This window comes from Mobula hypostoma, chromosome 10 (genome assembly GCF_963921235.1).
Source record: "Mobula hypostoma chromosome 10, sMobHyp1.1, whole genome shotgun sequence".
NCBI lineage: Eukaryota > Metazoa > Chordata > Chondrichthyes > Myliobatiformes > Myliobatidae > Mobula > Mobula hypostoma.
In genome coordinates this window covers 133857262-133877582 of record NC_086106.1, presented here as the reverse complement: position 1 = coordinate 133877582, position 20321 = coordinate 133857262, and the positions used below count along the sequence as shown (strand labels likewise).

At 51.7% G+C, this 20321-nt stretch overlaps 1 protein-coding gene across 4 annotated transcripts in view; it reads right to left on the bottom strand.

The window, feature by feature from the left end:
* The window catches only part of arhgef6 (Rac/Cdc42 guanine nucleotide exchange factor (GEF) 6), a 223775-nt gene extending 206570 nt beyond the window's left edge, over positions 1-17205 (bottom strand). For 3 of the 4 annotated variants that reach the window (XM_063061177.1, XM_063061179.1, XM_063061178.1), the window contains exons 1-3: positions 17201-17205; positions 16973-17170; positions 6515-6598 (exon numbers count right to left, since the gene is read on the bottom strand). In XM_063061177.1, the coding sequence (XP_062917247.1) occupies positions 6515-6598; positions 16973-17137 (249 nt within the window). In that variant the 5' untranslated portion in view covers positions 17138-17170; positions 17201-17205. Of the gene's footprint in view, positions 1-6514; positions 6599-6740; positions 6791-16972; positions 17171-17200 lie in introns of those variants that run through there. The other variant, XM_063061180.1, reaches the window with a different exon arrangement.
* Positions 17206-20321: the final 3116 nt, after the last annotated feature.

Here is a 20321-nt window from a genome sequence, read left to right as displayed (position 1 = left end):
TCTCATTACAATATCTCCAGCATCATTTTGTTTTGGTTCTATATCTACCCTCGACTCTCTGCCATCCAATTCCTAAATGGACATTGAAGCCTTGGACACTACCTCACTTTTTTGAATATATATTATTTCTGCTTTTTGCACAATTTTTTATCTCTTCAATTTACATATACTGTAATTGATTGATTGATTTATTTATTATTTTGCTTTTTTCCATTCTATATTATGTATTGCATTAAACTGCTGCTGCTAAGTTAACAAATTTCAGGACACATGCCGGTAATAATAAACCTGATTCTGATTCAGTTTATAAAGCTTCAGCATTATCTCCTTGCTTTTATATTCTATTCTCCTTGAAATAAATGCCAACATTGCATTTACCTTTTTTACCACAGACTCAATCTGGAAATTATCCTTCTGGGAGTCTTGTACCAGGACTGCAAAGTCCCTTTCCACCTCTGGTACTTGAACCTCTCCCCCCCCCCCCCACCAATTTAGATAATAGTCCACACTATTCTCCTTTTACCAAAATGCATTATCAGACATTTCCCAACACTGACACCTTTTTGTCCACTTTTCCAATTTGTCTAGGTCCTGCTGCAATCGCATTGCTTCCTCACCACTCCCTACCCCTCCACCTGTCTTCATACCATCTGCAAACTTCGCCACAAAGTCATCAATTCCATTATCCAAATCATTGATACACAATGTGAAAAGTCATGGTCCCAATACTGACCCGAGGAACACTACTCATCACTGGCAGCCAACCCCACTCGCTGCCTCCTGCTATTCCTCTATCCATGTCAGTATATTTCCATAACAACACAGATTTTTATCTTGTTAAGCAGCCTCATGTATGGCACCTTATCAAATACCTTCTGAAAACCCAAGTAAATTACATCCACTGCCTCTCCTTTGTCCACCCCGCTTGTTATTTCCTCGATGAACTCTAACAGATTTGTCAGAAACCATGCTGACTCCAAGAACCCAGAAACCTCATCTTTAATAATAGACTCCAATACTTTCCCAACCACTGAGATTGGGCTAACTGGCCAATAATTTCCTTTCTTTTGCCTTCCTCCCTTCATCAAGAGTGGAGTGACATTTGCATTCTTCCAGTCCTCTGGGGACATGCCAGAATCAAGTGATTCTTGAAAGATCATGATCAATGCATCTGTGATCTCTTCAGCAACCTCTCTCAGACTCTGGGATGTAGTCTATCTGGTCCAGTTGACTTATCCACCTTAAAACCTTTGTTTGCCTGGCACATTTTTTTCTTTAACCATAGAACCATAGAAACTACAGCACAGAAACAGGCCCTTTGGCCCTTCTTCGCTGTGCCGAACCATTTTCTGCCTAGTCCCACTGACCTGCACACGGACCATATCCCTCCATACACCTCCCATCCATGTATCTGTCCAATTTATTCTTAAATGTTAAAAAAGAACCCACATTTACCACCTCGTCTGGCAGCTCATTCCATACTCCCACCACTCTCTGTGTGAAGAAGCCCCCCCTAATGTTCCCTTTAAACTTTTCCCCCCTCACCCTCAACCCATGTCCTCTCGTTTTTTTCTCCCCTTGCCTCAGTGGAAAAAGCCTGCTTGCATTCACTCTATCTGTGCCCATCATAATTTTACATACCTCTATCAAATCTCCCTTCATTCTTCTACGCTCCAGGGAATAAAGTCCTAACCTATTCAACCTTTCTCTGTAACTGAGTTTCTCAAGTCCCGGCAACATCCTTGTAAACCTTCTCTGCACTCTTTCAACCTTATTTATATCCTTCCTGTAATTTGGTGACCAAAACTAACACAATACTCCAGATTCGGCCTCACCAATGCCTTATACAACCTCATCATAACATTCCAGCTCTTATACTCAATACTTCGATTAATAAAGGCCAATGTACCAAAAGCTCTCTTTACGACCCCATCTACTTGTGACGACACTTTCAGGGAATTTTGTATCTGTATTCCCAGATCCCTCTGTTCCACTGCACTCCTCAGTGCCTTACCATTAACCCTGTATGTTCTACGTTGGTTTGTCCTTCCAACATGCAGTACCTCACACTTGTCAGTATTAAACTCCATCTGCTATTTTTCAGCCCATTTTTCCAGCTGGTCCAAGTCCCTCTTTGTAATAGCAATGGCACTCACTCCTGCTCCTTGGCATTCACAGACCTCCAGCACACTGCTAGTATCTTCCACAGTGAAGACTGATGCAAAGTACCCATTTAATTTATCTGCCATTTCTTTGTCCCCATTATTACCTCACTGGCATCATTTTCCAGTGGTCCAATATCAACACCTATCTCCCTTTTACTGTTTATGTAACTGAAAAAACTTTTGCTATTATTGGCTAGTTCGCCCTCATAGTTCATCTTTTCCCTTCTTATAGTTTTTCAGCTGTCTTTTGTTGGATTTTTATTGGACAGGTGGGACTTGTCACCCATGGACAGCAGTCCGCTTAGGAGAAGGAAAACTGATTTTAAACCTCTGCTGCCTTGTGGCCATGGGAAAGACTTCGGAAGTAAACCCCGAAGAAGAAATCCAGAGCTGGGGTCCCTGAAGCAATTTGATGTTGTTTACATCAACTGGCAACCTCTGCGACAACACTGGTGCCAAGATGTATCGGTGCTTGCCCTTCCCTTGGACTACATCAGTGACATGGAGAGGGGGAACTCGCTGCATGGGCAACAGCCGGTTCTTCAAATCTTCCCACCTGGGCTTGTGCCCCAGAGAGGTCACAGTCCACCAGAGGAGCAAACCCATGATCCCTGGGATCGACGGCTACCTACTACTGCTAATGGATTTTAAAAGCTTCCCAATCATCCAACCTCGCACTCACTTTTGCTACCTTATATTCCCTTTCATTGACTTTTATGCAGTCCTTAACTTCCCTTGACAGCCACAGTTGCCTACCACTGCCGTTTGAGAACAACTTCTTCTGTGAGACATATCTGTCCTGCCCCTTGAGAACTATTCCCAGAAACTTCAGCCACCATCCCACTGGCTCGGCCGTCATCCCCGCCAGTATCCCCCTCCAATCCACCTGGGCAAGCTCCTCTCTCATGCCTCTGTAATTCCCTTTATTCCATTGTGATATTGATACCTGTGACTTATGCTTCTCCCTCTCAAATTGCAGTATGAATTCAATCACATTATGATCACTGCCTCCTTAAGGGTTCCTATACATTAATCTCCCTAATAAGATCTGGGTTATTACACAACACCCAATCTAAGATACCCTCTCCCTGAGGTGGCTCAAGCACAAGCTGCTCAAAAAAGCCATCTCACAGGCATTCAACAAATTCCTTCTCTTGCAATCCGACACCAAACTGACTTTCCCAAACCCCTTACATATGGAAGTCCCTCATTACAGTTATGACATTATGCTTATTACATGCCTTTTCCAGCTCCCCCTGCAATCTCAACCTCTCATCTTGGCTACTATTTGAACATAGAACAGTGCAGCACAGTACAGACCCTTCGGCCCACAATGTTGTGCCATCCCTATATATTATTCCCATAATGGTTTTTTTCACTCTTGCAGTTTCTTAACTCCACCCACAAAGATTCAACATTCTCTGACCTTATGTCACCCCTTTCTAAAGATGTAATTCCATCTCTTACCAACAGGGCCACACCACCACCTATGCCTTCCTGCCTGTCCTTTCAATACAATGTACATCCTTTGATGTTAAGCTCCCAACTGTGCTCTTCTTTCAGCCATGACTCAGCGATGGCCACAACGTCATACCGAACAACTTTGGATTGCACCACGAGTTTGTCCACCTTATAACGAATGCTACGTGCATTTACATACAGAACCTTCAGTCCTGCGTTCTTTGCCCTTTTGAGTTTTGCCTCTGTGATACAATTTAACTCTTTGCTCTGTCTGCATTTGTACCCAATCATTGGCTTGTCCTTCCTCACATTCATGTAACATACATCATCTACTTGGCTCATCCTCAGCTCCATCATACTGGTTCCCATCCCCCTGCCACGTTAGTGTGAACCACTCCCCAACAAGTCCAGTAAACCTGCCCGCACAAATATTGGTCCCCCTCAGATTCAAGTGCAACCAGTCCCCTTTTGTATAGGTCACACCTACCCCAGAAGAGGTCCCAATGATCCAGAAATCTGAATTCCTGCCCCATGCTCCAATTCTTCAGTCATGCATTTATCCACCACCTCATTCTGTTCCTATCCTCACTGTCGTGTGGCAGAGCAGCATTCCCGAGATTACTACCCTTGAGGTCAGGCTTCTCAGCTTCCTTCCTAACTCACTATATTCTTTTTTCAGGACCTTTACCCTTTTTCTACCTATGTCGTTGGTACCAATACGTACCACAACTTCTGGCTGATCACCCTCCCTTTTCAGGATATTATGGACGCGTTCAGAAACATCGCACTCCCTGGCACATTTGATAGTCTTGTTGTGAGGGGTTTTACTTTGAATGGGTTCTATGTTGTTTCTTTATTTTGTGGCTGCCTACAAGAAGATGAATCTCAAGTATCCATGTATACATCAATAATAAATTTGTTGCCACAGACGGCTGTGGAGGCCAAGTCACTGGGTGTATTTATAGACAATAGACAATAGGCCATTCGGCTCTTCAAGCCAGCACCGCCATTCACTGTGATCATGGCTGATCATCCACAATCAGTATCCAGTTCCTGCCTTATCCCCATAACTTTTGATTCCACTATCATTAAGAGCTCTATCTAACTCTTTCTTGAAAGCATCCAGAGAATTGGCCTCCACTGCCTTCTGGGGCAGAGCATTCCATATATCCACCACTCTCTGGGTGAAAAAGTTTTTCCTCAACTCCGTTCTAAATGGCCTACCCCTTATTCTTAAACTGTGGCCTCTGGTTCTGGACTCACCCATCAGCGGGAACATGCTTCCTGCCTCCATCGTGCCCAATCCCTTAATAATCTTATATGTTTCAATAAGATCCCCTCTCAGCCTTCTAATTTCCAGTGTATACAAGCCCAGTCACTCCAATCGTTCAACATATAACAGTCCTGCCATCTCGGGAATTAATCTTGTGAACCTACGCTGCACTCCCTCAATAGCAAGAATGTCCTTTCTCAAATTTGGAGACCAAAACTGCACACAATACTCCAGGTGTGGTCTCACCAGAGCCCTGTACAGCTGCAGAAGGACCTCTTTGCTCTTATACTCAATTCCCCTTGTAATGAAGGCCAGCATGCCATTAGCTTTCTTCACTGCCTGCTGTACCTGCATGGTTGCTTTCAGTGACTGATGAACAAGAACACCTAGATCTCATTGTACTTCCCCTTTTCCTAACTTGACTCCATTTAGATAATAATCTGCCTTCCTGTTCTTACCACCAAAGTGAATAACTTCACATTTATCCACATTAAACTGTATCTGCCATGCATCTGCCCACTCACCCAGCCTGTCCAAGTCACCCTGCATTCTCATAACATCCTCCTCACATTTCACACTGCCACCCAGCTTCATGTCATCTGCAAATTTGCTAATGTTACTTTTAATCCCTTCGTCTAAATCATTAATATATATTGCAAACAGCTGCGGACCCAGCACTGAACCCTGCGGTACCCCACTGGTCACCGCCTGCCATTCCGAAAGGGACCCATTAACCGCTACTCTTTGTTTTCTGTCAGCCAGCCAATTTTCAATCCATGTCAGTACTCTGCCCACAATACCATGTGCCCTAATTTTGCCCACTAATCTCCTGTGTGGGACATTATCAAAGGCTTGCTGAAAGTCCAGGTACACTACATCCACTGGCTCTCCCTTGTCCATTTTCATAGTTACATCCTCAGACAGAGACTGATGGGTTCTTGTAGGGGTGAGGGAGTGAAGGATAAGGGAGATAGAGAGAAGGGAGGGGGCAAAATCAGCTGTACGGAGCAGGCTAATTGGCCTAATTCTGCCCTGTACCTTCTGGTCTTGCCTTTCAGTCTTCCCTCAGCTAAAACCTGGCCCATCGGCACCCTCTCCCTACTGTCCCTCCCAGAACAACAACATTCGCCACCAACAGGGGCAATACAACCAGTGACCTAACGAGCCAGTAACCGGGATAATCAGCAAAATCAGACAATAACCAAACAATTACTGTAACCAGAAGTCAATGTAATCACTGAACAGCTAGTGAAACCAGTGAGTAATCAGACGGCCATCGGCATAACCACAGTAATAAGTATAACCGAGCAGGGTAACCGGGCCTCGACTCCCTCTTCCACCCACCGGCGCCCCGGCTACTCCACACCCACACACCTCCCCCGGGCGTCAGCCTTCACTCCCAGCTCCCGGGCTCCGTCCGGGCCCGGCTTTATTTCTCCCTGCCTCGCTCCCCTCTGCCCGGGCCTCGGCCTCGATTCCCAGCACCTCGGCTCCGACCGGGCCGGGCCTCGGCTTGAGATCCCCCCCCCCGCCATTCCCATTCGGGCCTGGCCTAAAATCTCCGCGTTCCCGCTCTTCCCCCCACCAAACCTCGGTCTGGATTCGGCGCTCTCACCTCGATCTGCAGCGCGCTGAGGCCGCGCAGGAACTCGCGGATATTGTTGCAGCTGTCGTTGTCGGTGCGGGGCTCAGCACAAACCTGTGGAGAAGCAAGAGGCTGCGGTCAGACAAGCGGGGAACAGGCCGCGATCCCCGTGCTCACCTCCGGCCGCCACTCCCGGCCCCGCTCCAGGAAGCCGCGCCGCTCACGGAAATGACACCACATCCCGGGATCCACTCACCCGGCACCGGATCCATTCCCCGGCCTGGGGTCCTCTAGCAGGCACCAGGACCCAGCCTGTACCGCTCACCGGGACTGGGATCAGCTCCCCGTTCGCCAGGGCTCTGGGTCATCAGGGACCCCCACCACCCAGGATATGCTCCCTCCTCGCTGCTGCCACTAGGAAGAGGGCACAGCAGCCTCAGGCCTCTCCCCTCAGCCATCAGCACCCTGAACCACCGGGAATTACCTTCACCTGCCCCGTCATTGAACTGTTCCCACAACCTATGGACTCATTTTCAGGGACACTTCCTCTCATTCTTAGTATCTATTATTATTGCTATTATTTTGTCTCTTTTATATTTGCGGCTTAGTTTCTTTTGCACATTGGTTGTGCATTTTGTTCTGTGTGGTCTTTCATTGATTCTGTTGTGTTTCACTGTATTTACTATGGATGGCCACAAGAAAATAAATCTCAGGGTTGCTAATGGTGACATACAGTATAGGTACTTTGATAATAAATTTACTTTGAACTCCCCTGATATCCCATGTAAATTTACTTCCATGGATGGGATCCACTCAACTGGGCTCACTCTGATAACCCCAGTGTAGATCTACACCTATGGGCAGGAAATACACCCAATTGCTCAGCTCACGATCAACTCCCCCTGTAACTGCCGTGTAGATCTACTCTCATCAACAAAGGATCCACTCACCCTGGCAAGGCTTCATCTATATCCTGCCTAGGATCCACTCTCCTGACCCAGAATCAGACATCAACACACACAAAATACTGGAGGAACTCAGCAGGCCTGGCAGCATCTATAGAGGGGAATGAGCAGTCAATGTTTAGGACCAGGACACTTTGTCAGGTCTATTAATTTCCCTCCATAGATGCTACCTGACCTGCTGAGATCTTCCAGCATTTTGTGCGTGCTGATCCAGATTTCCAGCATCCGCACTCTTTCATGTTTCCAGAATGATACAGTATAGAAACAGACCTTTCAGCCCCATTGCTCCATTCTGACCAAGATTTCCATCTCATTTCATCCTTCTAAAGTTTAGAATCTAAACCTTTCCTATCCATGTACCTGTCCAAGTGCCTTTTAAATGTTGTCATGTACCAGCCTCAACCACTTCCTCTGGTAACTCTATTTACCCACCAGTCTCTGTGTGAAGAAGTCACCCCTCAGGTTTCATTTAAAGCTCTCCCTGTCACTGTAAACCCATGCCCTCTGGTTTTCAAATCTAGTTCCTGGCCGAATGACTAATCTATCCATGCCCCTCATGATTATGTACATCTCTATGATCACCCCATTCTCCTGCACTTCAACAAATTGGGAGTCCTAGCCTGTTCAACCTCTTCCTATGACTCCAGTCCTTGAGTCCTGGCATGCACTCTTCTCAATACTATCATTGGGGAGAAAGTAGAAGAGTGTGAAGATGCACACTTAACTTCTTAGGAACAACATCAGATATCTGAACAGTCCATTAACTCATGAACACTACCTCACTATTTTTTCTCTTTTTGCATTACTTATTTTTATATACTTCCTATTATAACTTAATTTTTATGTATGTCCTGTACTGCTGACAAAAGACAAATTTCACAGCGTATGTCAGTGATAATAAACCTGACTCTAATCATTGTCAACTTTTCTTGTAATCTTTCTGCCGAAGGGTTTTGGTCCAAAGCGTTGACTGTACTTTTTTCCATAGATGCTGCCTGGTCTGCTGAGTTCCTCCAGCATTTTGTTTGTGTTGCTTGGATTTCCAGCATCTGCAGATTTTCTCTGGTTTGCAATCTTTCTAATTTAATTCCGATAATAGGGTAACCAAATCTGTACACAATAGTCTATGTGTAATCTCGCTAACATTTTATACAACTGCAACAGAACTCCCAACTCCTATACTCAGTGCTTTTCTTCACCACCCTGTCTACCTGCCAAGCCACTTACAGCACTACAGTCCATTTAGAAAACAGAGGCTCCTGGTGTAGCGAGTGAGTGGAAAGATGGGTTGCTGGTCATGTGGATCTGAGAGGGACCCCAGCCTCTTTGAGCACACATTGTACATGTGAATGACCCAGACATGGGACCAGAGCCCAGGGCGCAAGCAGAATGTGCCAATATCCCACAACCGTGAAGTCTGAAAGCAGTCTGGACTGAAATGCTGCACTACTGATCCTGAACTACCACGAGTGGAAAATGATCCCCGTTTTCAGTATCATGCTTACTTCATTAAAAGTCTCCAGACAAAATCTGTGCTATGAAAGATCCCATTAGAAAACTAATGTCCTAAATTTTAAGCATGCATTATAGTTGTGTGCAGAGCAAGCTCCCACAAACAACAAGATACTGACCAAAAAAGTTGCTTTAAACACTGGATAAGGAACGATGATTGCCTAGGGACATGGTCGTAACTGAATCCATTACGAGGAGATATTTTGTGTTCAAAACCACACTGCTTCTGTCTCTTCAAGAATGCATCAATCAGACTGTGCCACGCCTCCCTCAGGACTGTGTTTTCCCTTTTTTTTACAAAACCATAGAAGTTTATTTACACAGAAAATACACAAAGTACAAATATTCAGTATTTACAAGGAGGTGAATAAATTCAAAATTAAAATATGATTTCTACTGTCTATAAATTCAATTCTTTGGGAGCCCTCACTGTAACTATGGGGACCACATACTCCCTCCCGAAGGACAGCTGGGCACTAACGTATCCTCAGAAGAGGGGCAGGCATTCAACCCTGGCAGAGTCCTTGACTCTGCCACCTGGAACCGTGAATAGCCATCTTGGCCAGACCCAAGAGCAAGCCTACCAGTAGATCCTCTTCACGACCTGTCCCCTTCCATACTGGGTATCCATATTTGAGGAGCACAGGGTTGAAGTGTGACCAGAACCTGAACAGCAGCCCCTTCAGACACTCAAACAGGGACTGCAACCTCTCACATTTCATACAAGTGTGGTACACTGACTCCTCCCGGCCACAGAATGGACAGGTTTTTAAGCAAGTTCACTGTTGTACGTTTCTGCCCTATGTAACATCTTCCACCCCAGGTCCCCAATGTACAGGGGAAGGACCCCTGCATAAAGAAACTTCCACTGGGGACCTCCCCTGCTGGCAGATGGTAAAATAGATCACCAAGACTGGTCAGGTCAGGAAAGAAGCAAAAGGTGTGCAGGAGCAGCTGTATAAGAAACGATTCAGAGCATCACAGAAGGACACAGTGGGCATCCCCACGAGATGGCTCACGTGATGCAGAACCTTCTCCCACTTGGTATCCTGAGGCCGGGGTCCGACGAGCACTTCCAGCCCATCAGGTGGTGGTGCAGCCGGAACCCCTGCACTTTCTCGAGCCCCCTCAACACTTACCATGATAGGATGGAGACCAGTCCCTCTCACAGCTAGAGCTCTGTCCCCTGTGGGTGCAGAAGCACCCTGTCTGGATGAGACCAGACCCCATACTCTCAACGGCTCTTGGTAAAACTAAGGCAGTTCCCTCAGAGCAGTGCGGCTGATACTGTCCACTGAAAGCTGTGGGCCCTCCTGCAGCCAGTGTCCCCGGCGGAGAGCATCGCCAGCCCATGCCATCTCAGAGCGTGGTCACTGTACGGGTATCTCTGCAGGGTCCTGAGGCAGACGCTGCCAGCTGGATGTGCACACACACCAATGACTGACTGCCCTCCGCGATTGAAGACTCAGGACCTATTGCCCCAGAAGAAACCACCAGCCTCCTCTGGGTCCTGGAGACAAAAGCAGTGGGCCGGACTGAAGTAACCAGCCGGTGGCATATCATGGAGGCAACCAGCTGACCGTTAACCAACGCCCTTCCCCGCTATGAGATCACACAAAGGAGGCATGATCACTGTCCCAGGCGGGCAGAGATTTTTGTCTCCAAATCCCACCAGTTCGCCGAGCAGGCCTCCTCTGTCGAGCTGAGGTAGATCCCCAGTACAAGAGGCGCATGCTACTCCACCCAAAGGGTCTCAACCCCACCAGTAGGGATCCACCTGTTACTGACCTACCAAGAGGCCCACACACTTTTCCCAGTTGACCCTCGCAGGGGACGCAGCCGAGAAGACCTGCTGGCAGTCTCACACCCTCTGCAAGTCAACCGAGTCAGTGACCATAAGGAGGATGTCAACGGCATAAGCTGAAAGGACAACCTCCATGTCTGACTCACGCAGAACCAAGCCCGTTATCCTCTTACAGAGGAGACACAGGAATGGCTCCAATGGCTCCACACAAACAGAGTACAACTGTCCCAATGTGGGGCACCCTTGATGCACACCCCTCCCAAAGCACAGGAGCACTGTCATGGACCCATTAGCCTTAATAAAGCACTCCACAGCAGCATACAGCAGTCGGATGCAGTCCACAAAACATGGCCCAAGCCCGAACACCTGCACAGTCCCTAAAAGGAACTCATGGTCCATCCTGTCAAATGCCCTTTCCTGATCAAGGGAGAGAAAGGCGACTGACAGACCAGCCTCTCGGCACAGGTGAATCAGATCCCAACCAAGGTGGATATTGTCCTGGATTGACCACGCTCAGACTGTGTGGGACTGGTCAGGATGGACCACTTGAGCCAGCACGGACCCCAGACAATTGGCCATTGACCAGGCAAAGATCTTGAACTCCACACTAAGGAGGGAGACTGGGTGCCAATTCCACAGGCAATGGAGATCCCCCTTCTTTGGCAGCAGGGCCACGACTGTTCTTCCCCAACAGAGGGGCATCTCAACCGTTGCCAGGATTTCCCCCTGTTCCCTGGTATAATCAAGCCCCAGGATGTCCCAGAAGGCCCGGAGAAATTCAATGGTCAACCCATCTAGTCCTGGGACTTGCCTCTCTGCAGCTGGTTGAGGGCACTGGTCAGCTCCTCCAAAGATAGTGAAGCATCTAACCGCTCAGCACCCCCAGGGCTAACCCTTGGCAAGTCCTCCCAGAGTCCTGCATGCATCCTCACTGCACAGGTCCGGCAAGAAGAGAGCGTCACAAAAGGAATGGAATTCTCACTGGATCCATGATGGAGCAGCAACTCCACAAGTTGCCTGCAAACACCCCTCTCCTTCTCAAGAGAGTAGAAGAACGGTGAGGCACGGTCCAGATCCTGCAGCATCTGGACCCGCGACCTCACATAAGCGCCTCGGGACCTCTCCAGCTGCAGGAGCCTCAGCAACTCCTTCTTCCGCAGGTACTCATCCCAGAGGGGCTGATCACCATTGGTCAGCCCAAGCCAGGACTCCAAGTCGATCAGCTCCTTCGCAAGCCGATCGGTCCCAGACATCCGCACATTAAACTCTGCCCACACCAAGTGGTGGTCCGAGCACGCAACTGGCCACATGGTGGCAGCTGACACTCAGGAGACATGCGCCCTGGAGATGTAGAGTTGATCGATCTGCAAGCGTCCACCTGCTGTACCTCCTTAAGAAAGCACAGAGTCAGGTTGAATGCTCCACCGGACATCGACCAAGTCTGAGGATGCAGCCAACTCCCTTATCTTCCTAACTACTCCAGAGACCAGTCCGATGCCTCTCCTCGAGGGTGCAATGAAATCACCTGCCACGATGACACGCCATGACTTATGGACCCCAACAACACGGACACTTCTTGGAACAGGCCCGCTTGCATCAGGCCGGGCTCAGAGGCGTACACAGATTTCACCATCTCTCTGTCCTCTGGGACAGGAGAAATGCAGTGAGCTTCTTGTTCCCACACTGTTCCAGGAGATGATTCCACCTGACTCCAAAATGCATCAGCACACCATCCTAGCGCCCATCAAGATGAAGCAGTTCCTGAACCTGCAATATCTCAAGCTGGAAAAAAGTGTCAACGAGGTGGCCACCCTGCTGGAAGTGGAGCTAAGGTGGCTCATGTGAACTCCCCCCCCCCCACCCCCCACTATTCCAGGAGCCAGGTGGATTCATCTCTTGGAACAGTGCGAGTTTCCGGCAAGAAGCTCACCACATTTCTCCCATCCCAGAGAACAGAGAGATGATGGAATCTGCGGAGAGCCCCCCCTACCACCAATGACGTTAAGGGTTGCAACACAACTTAATGTCTCATCTTATTGAAACACCTCACCAGAGCCCTAGGAAGAAGGAACAGTTCTCCTTCGAGCTCTCTCCCACCTTCGTCCTTCAACTCTTCTCCAGGGACTCCAGGAGTCTCTCAAATTGGCGCCTCTCTTTGCAGGTCACTTCAGCTCCTTTCCTGTTCTTTTGGAGGATAGTGCAGATAGACTGAATGACCGCTTGCAGGCCCAACCATTGATTGGGCCAGCTGGGCCTTAAATGGTTTCCACCAGTAGTCCTTCGCAAACTGCCTGATCTCCTCGAGAGACCGGCTGTGACTCGGTGCTGGGGTTGAGGAAGTCTGCCATCTCCGCTTCAAAAGAGACCTCCTCTTCCCCCACACTGTGTCCAAAGCCTTTGTCATCTTCCAAGAAATCATCGTTTGCACCCCATCCTCCCTCTGATTAGCTACATGGAATGGCGATTTGGGTCATTCTGATTTCCCTTGTGCACCAGATGCTCCTCAGCAGGGCACTTGGCTTCAATTGAGGCAACAACCTGGGAAACTAAACCCACTGGTGACCCTCAACTCACAGGCGATCCCTAGTCTTCAGGACTTTGCCCCTCCCCAGGGAATACGTGCTCTGACTACACAACCTGAATTGAAAGCAAGTCTGCCTCCTCACATGACCCCTCTATTACACCACCACTCACCAGCCCAGAGAATGTACATTCAGGAGATGCCACCCCAGCAGAGGACTCCTATACAGCAGGGCTATCCTCCAGCTCTGAGGCCAAATACCCCATGCATACAGGCTTTTCCTCCTCTTGTGGTCCGTGATCTCCAAGCTCAGGGAACACATCCCTCCTGTTTCAGGTCACAGCTATGTTGAGGCACGCCAACCTCCCTTTCAGAGGTGTCCGCGGTCTCCAGCACCACTTCACCAGGCTCTTGCTGAATCTTGGGTGCCACAGGGATTTCCGGGTTTGGTTCAACAGTACACCCCCACTCGTTCTCCAGGGGAGAAGCCTTAAGATGTTTATTCCTTTTCTTTGCCTTCCCACCCACTGCCTGAACCCATCACTCACCATCATCTGAGCCACACCCATCCCTGACTTCCTTATCCCAGGCACTCAACAATAAAAATCTAGACCAGTACCCCAGAGCTGTTTACAGGAGGGCAGTACTGTTAACTACCACTACGTCGACTCAGGCCTAGGGGGCCGGCGTTGGGCATTTTGCCTTACAAGGCACAGAACGAAAGACTGTGTGGCACGCCACTCCTCACAGAGACAGTAGGTGGCTGTTGACTCACAAAGAGTTCATCCGCCCTTTGACAGGTTTTGTTTTTAGTCCTGCTGGGTGCCTACACACCCTCCTCCCTGGTTAAGCGAAGTGCACCGGGGGTGTGCTGGTTGAGTCGCCGACAATCCGACCCGAGACAGGTAGTACTGAGCTACGTTGTACCAGTAGCAAGTCAAGGCCCTGACCTGACACTGGTAAAGTGCCGTCTTTGGGCAGTTTCAACGACACGTGTACAAAGGAGCAGAGTGTTTCCCCGGTGCCCTGGACCAATGTTTCTCTCTCATTCAACTTTAGTGAAGCTGATAATCTGGCCATAACTACATTGCTGTTTGTGGGAGCTTGCTGTGCATAAATCAGCTGCAACTGGAGAGACGGGGCAAGTCAGAAACATAAACATCTCTGAATTTGATCAACACTTGATTCTGACACTGAGAACAAGATGGTGAATACTGCGGTTAGGTGCTGGAGGCTGGTGCTGAGTGTAGGTCCAGCTGAACGGGGATCAAAGTCCACATCGCAACAGCTGGCCAATCCTGCTGGAACTGGATGTGTCCCACCAACATTTATCACACTTCAAACTGGTGGGCATGGGCATAAGGAAGGCAAGTGCAACGTTAGCATTCATCTTCAGAGGACTAGAATATAAAGCCACACAGATGATGCTGTGGCTTTATAAGATATTTGTCAGATTACACTTGGAGTATTGTGAGCAGTTTTCAGCCCCTTATGTAAGAAAAGAAGTGCTGGCATTGGAGAGGGTCCAAAAGAAGCTCACTAGAATGATTCCAGCAATGAAAGGGTTAATGTATGGGGAGTGTGAGAGTATTTGATCCTCACTGGAGTTTAGAAGAATGAGGGGGATTTCATTGAAACCTATCGAATGTTGAAAGGCCGATACAGAGAGGACATGGAGGAGATGTTTCTTATAGTGCGGGAGTCTAGGACTGGAGGGCACAGCCTCAGAATAGCGGGACATCCATTTAGAATAGGGATAAGGAGGAATTTCTTTAGCCAGAGGGTGATGAATCTGTGGAATTGGTCATTGAGTATATTTAAAGTGAAGGTTGATAGTTTCTTGATTAGTCAGGCAGGGCTCAAAGCTTACGAAGAGAAGGCAGGAGAATGAAGTTGAGAGGGATAATAAATCTGCCATGCTGGAATGGTGGAGCAGACTCAATGGGCCGAATGGCCTAATTCTGTTCTTGTGTCTTACAGTCTTATTTCAAATTAGGTACATTATGACCTGTGCAATAAGTAGAGATTGTTCTACTCAGTCAGTGGGTTATTTTGTAAACAGGAACTGACATCTGTTTCCTCCTTGGTATCTGGAACGGCTCTAGGTCTCTGCCCAAAGGGTTCACCCCCAAATGCCAGCCCAATTCTCAGTTTGATCATCCCAGTCTCTGTGGGTGACAACATGACATCCAGTCCACGTATCCCAGGGAGAGAGGGTTCTACTTCATACCAGCTCATTCAACACCTGGACCAACCATTCACCCCTTCCATCCTACTAGCCCACTCACTCCTACCCCTCCAGAACAGACAACTGGAGTACTCACATCATAGAACAATATTCTCTCTTTCATTATTTCGTACATTATTGCACATTGGTAATTATTGGGTAAATTATTATCCTGTACTTTATTATTAGTTTAAGTCTGCACACTGCTAAGTGTGTTTTTAAATGTTGCTGTTGTAACGAAAGAATTTCCCACTCGGAATCAATAAAGTATTTATTATTACTAAATCCCCAACCCAACTCCCCACCTACATTCATCAACCTTTTGCTCAAACTAAAACACCACGACCCATCACTAAGCCCATCCCACTCACATCAGCACTCCCATGACACACCCACACCTGTGACCACCAGCCTCCTATCCCCACCCTCTCTCACCCCACGTTTAATCCCTCCCCACCCCCACTCCCCCTCCCCACCCTCACCCCGTCGTCCCTCCCTCCCCTCGCCCCTACCCACTGTCGCCAACCCATCCTCCCCCTCTCCTTGCTCCCACCACCCCATCCTCTCTCCTCCTCCATCCTCCCTCCCTCCCCTCGCCCCTACCCACTGTCGCCAACCCATCCTCCCCCTCTCCTCGCTCCCATCACCCCATCCTCTCTCCTCCTCCATCCTCCCTCCCTCCCTCCTTCCCATCACCCCATCCTCTCTCCTCCTCCATCCTCCCTCCCTCCCTCCTTCCCATCACCCCATCCTCTCTCCTCCTCCATCCTCCCTCCCTCCCTCCTTCCCCTCGCCCCTACCCACTGTCGCCAACCCATCCTCCCCCTCTCCTTGCTCCCACCACCCCATCCTCTCTCCTCCTCCATCCTCCCTCCCTCCCCTCGCCCCTACCCACTGTCGCCAACCCATCCTCCCCCTCTCCTCGCTCCCATCACCCCATCCTCTCTCCTCCTCCATCCTCCCTCCCTCCCTCCTTCCCATCACCCCATCCTCTCTCCTCCTCCATCCTCCCTCCCTCCCTCCTTCCCCTCGCCCCTACCCACTGTCGCCAACCCATCCTCCCCCTCTCCTCGCTCCCATCACCCCATCCTCTCTCCTCCTCCATCCTCCCTCCCTCCCTCCTTCCCATCACCCCATCCTCTCTCCTCCTCCATCCTCCCTCCCTCCCTCCTTCCCCTCGCCCCTACCCACTGTCGCCAACCCATCCTCCCCCTCTCCTCGCTCCCATCACCCCATCCTCTCTCCTCCTCCATCCTCCCTCCCTCCCTCCTTCCCCTCGCCCCTACCCACTGTCGCCAACCCATCCTCCCCCTCTCCTCACCCGTAACCAGTGCCGTCGACCCCATCCTCTCTGTCTCTCCTCACCCCCACCCTAAGTCCTCGCCTCCCATTCTCTCCCCCCGCCCCGCTCCGATGCCCAACAGCCCGTGGCCACCCTCAGCCTCGGCCGCCCCCTCACCTTGTCCACGGAGCCGGGCACCAGGCGCTCGAGCAGCCGGCACAGCAGCAGCCCGTCCTTCAGCGCGTTCCTCAGGAACTCCTCCGGGTCGGACGGCGTCTTCTTCGGGGAGTCCAGCACCCCGAGTGAGATCAGCCAAGTGACATTCTGCTCGGCGGGAGTCATGGGCTCGGGTTCAGCCGGAGGCTCGGGCTCGGGTTCAGCCGGAGGCTCGGGCTCGGGCTGGGGCTGGGGCTGGGGTTGGGGCTCGGCCTTGGCGACAGCTTGTGAAAGGGGGCGCCTCCGGGCAGCAGGTTCATCCGCATCCGCGGCGCAAATCGGCCGATCCGCCCTCGCTTCCGCCGCTCAGTGTCGGGGAGGAGGCGGAACTCTCCTCCCTCACCGCCGCTGATCCTCCTCACTCGCCCGCGTTCACCCTCCTCCTCCCTCCCTCACCCCCTCTCCTCCCTCCCTGACCGCATTCACCCTCCTCCTCCCTCCCTCACTGACCGCATTCTCCCTCCTCTTCCCTCCCTCACCGCCGCCGATCCTCCTCACTCTCCCGCGTTCACCCTCCTCCTCCCTCCCTCACTGACCGCATTCTCCCTCCTCTTCCCTCCCTCACCGCCGCCGATCCTCCTCACTCTCCCGCGCTCATCCTCCTCCACCCTCCCTTACCCCCTCTCATCCCTCCCTGACCGCATTAACCCTCCTCCTCCCTCCCTCACCGCATTCACCCTCCTCCTCCCTCCCTCACCACCACCGATCCTCCTCACTCTCCCGTGTTCATCCTCCTCCACCCTCCCTTACCCTCTCTCCTCCCTCCCTGACCGCATTCACCCTCCTCCTCCCTCCCTCACTGACCGCATTCTCCCTCCTCTTCCCTCCCTCACCGCCGCCGATCCTCCTCACTCTCCCGCGTTCATCCTCCTCCACCCTCCCTTACCCCCTCTCATCCCTCCCTGACCGCATTCACCCTCCTCCTCCCTCACCGCATTCACCCTCCTCCTCCCTCCCTCACTGACCGCATTCTCCCTCCTCTTCCCTCCCTCACCACCACCGATCCTCCTCACTCTCCCGCGTTCACCCTCCTCCTCCCTCCCTCACTGACCGCATTCTCCCTCCTCTTCCCTCCCTCACCGCCGCCGATCCTCCTCACTCTCCCGCGCTCATCCTCCTCCACCCTCCCTTACCCCCTCTCATCCCTCCCTGACCGCATTAACCCTCCTCCTCCCTCCCTCACCGCATTCACCCTCCTCCTCCCTCCCTCACCACCACCGATCCTCCTCACTCTCCCGTGTTCATCCTCCTCCACCCTCCCTTACCCTCTCTCCTCCCTCCCTGACCGCATTCACCCTCCTCCTCCCTCCCTCACTGACCGCATTCTCCCTCCTCTTCCCTCCCTCACCGCCGCCGATCCTCCTCACTCTCCCGCGTTCATCCTCCTCCACCCTCCCTGACCCCCACTCATCCCTCCCTGACCGCATTCACCCTCCTCCTCCCTCACCGCATTCACCCTCCTCCTCCCTCCCTCACTGACCGCATTCTCCCTCCTCTTCCCTCCCTCACCACCACCGATCCTCCTCACTCTCCCGCGTTCACCCTCCTCCTCCCTCCCTCACTGACCGCATTCTCCCTCCTCTTCCCTCCCTCACCGCTGCCGATCCTCCTCACTCTCCCGCATTCATCCTCCTCCACCCTCCCTTACCCCCTCTCATCCCTCCCTGACCGCATTCACCCTCCTCCTCCCTCCCTCACCGCATTCACCCTCCTCCTCCCTCCCTCACTGACTGCATTCCCCCTCCTCTTCCCTCCCTCACCACCACCGATCCTCCTCACTCTCCCGCGTTCACCCTCCTCCTCCCTCCCTCACTGACCGCATTCTCCCTCCTCTTCCCTCCCTCACCGCCGCCGATCCTCCTCACTCTCCTGCGTTCATCCTCCTCCACCATCCCTCACCCCCTCTCCTCCCTCCCTGACCGCATTCACCCTCCTCCTCCCTCCCTCACCCCCTCTCCTCCCTCCCTGACCGCATTCACCCTCCTCCTCCCTCCCTCCATGACCGCATTCACCCTCCTCCTCCATCCCTCACTGACTGCATTCTCCCTCCTCCTCCCTCCCTCACTGACCGCATTCAACCTCCTCCTCCCTCCCTCACCCCCTCTCCTCCCTCACTCGCCTGCGTTCACCCCCTCTCCTCCCTCACTGACCGCATTCACCCCCTCTCTTCCCTCACTGACCACATTCTCCCTCCTCCACCCTCCCTCACCCCTCTCCACCCTCACTGACCACATTCTCCCTCCTCCTCCCTCCCTCACTCACCCGCGTTCACCCCCTCTCCTCCCTCACTCGCCCGCATTCACGCCCTCTCCTCCCTCACTGACCACATTCTCCCTCCTCCTCCTCCCTCCCTCACTGACCGCATTCACCCCGTATCCTCCCTCACTCGCCCGTGTTCACCCTCCTCCTCCCTCCCTCAGCCCCTCTCCTCCCTCACCGCCGCCGATCCTCCTCACTCTCCCGTGTTCATCCTCCTCCACCCTCCCTCAGCCCCCTCTACTCCCTCCCTGACGGCATTAACCCTCCTCCTCCCTCCCTCCCTCCCTCCCTGACCGCATTCACCCTCCTCCTCCGTCCCTCACTGACTGCATTCTCCCTCCTCTTCCCTCCCTCACCCCCTCACCGCCGCCGATCCTCCTCATTCTCCCGCATTCACCCTACTTCTCCCTCCCACACCCCCTCTCCTCCCTCCCTGACCGCATTCACCCTCCCCCTCCCTCCCTAACTGACCGCATTCAACCTCCTCCTCCCTCCCTCACCCCCTCTCCTCCCTCACTCGCCTGCATTCACCCCCTCTCCTCCCTCACTGAATGCATTCACCCCCTCTCCTCCCTCACTGACCACATTCTCCCTCCTCCTCCCTCCCTCACTGACCACATTCTCCCCGTATCCTCCCTCACTCGCCCGCGTTCACCCTCCTCCTCCCTCCCTCACCCCCTCTCCTCCCTCACCACCGCCGATTCTCCTCACTTCCCGCGTTCACCCTCCCTCACCCCCTCTCCTCCCTCACTGCCGCCGATCCTCCTCACTCTCCCGCGTTCACCCTCCTCCTCCCTCACTGACCACATTCTCCCTCTCCTCCCTCACTGACTGCATTCACCCCGTATCCTCCCTCACTCACCCGCATTCACCCCCTCTCCTCCCTGACTGACCGCATTCACTCTCCTCCTCCCTGCCTCACTGACCGCATTCACCCTCCTCTTCCCTCACCACTGATCCTCCTCACTCTCCCGCGTTCACCCTCCTCCTCCCTCCCTCAGCCCCTCTCCTCCCTCACTGACCGCATTCACCCTCCTCCTCCCTCCCTCAC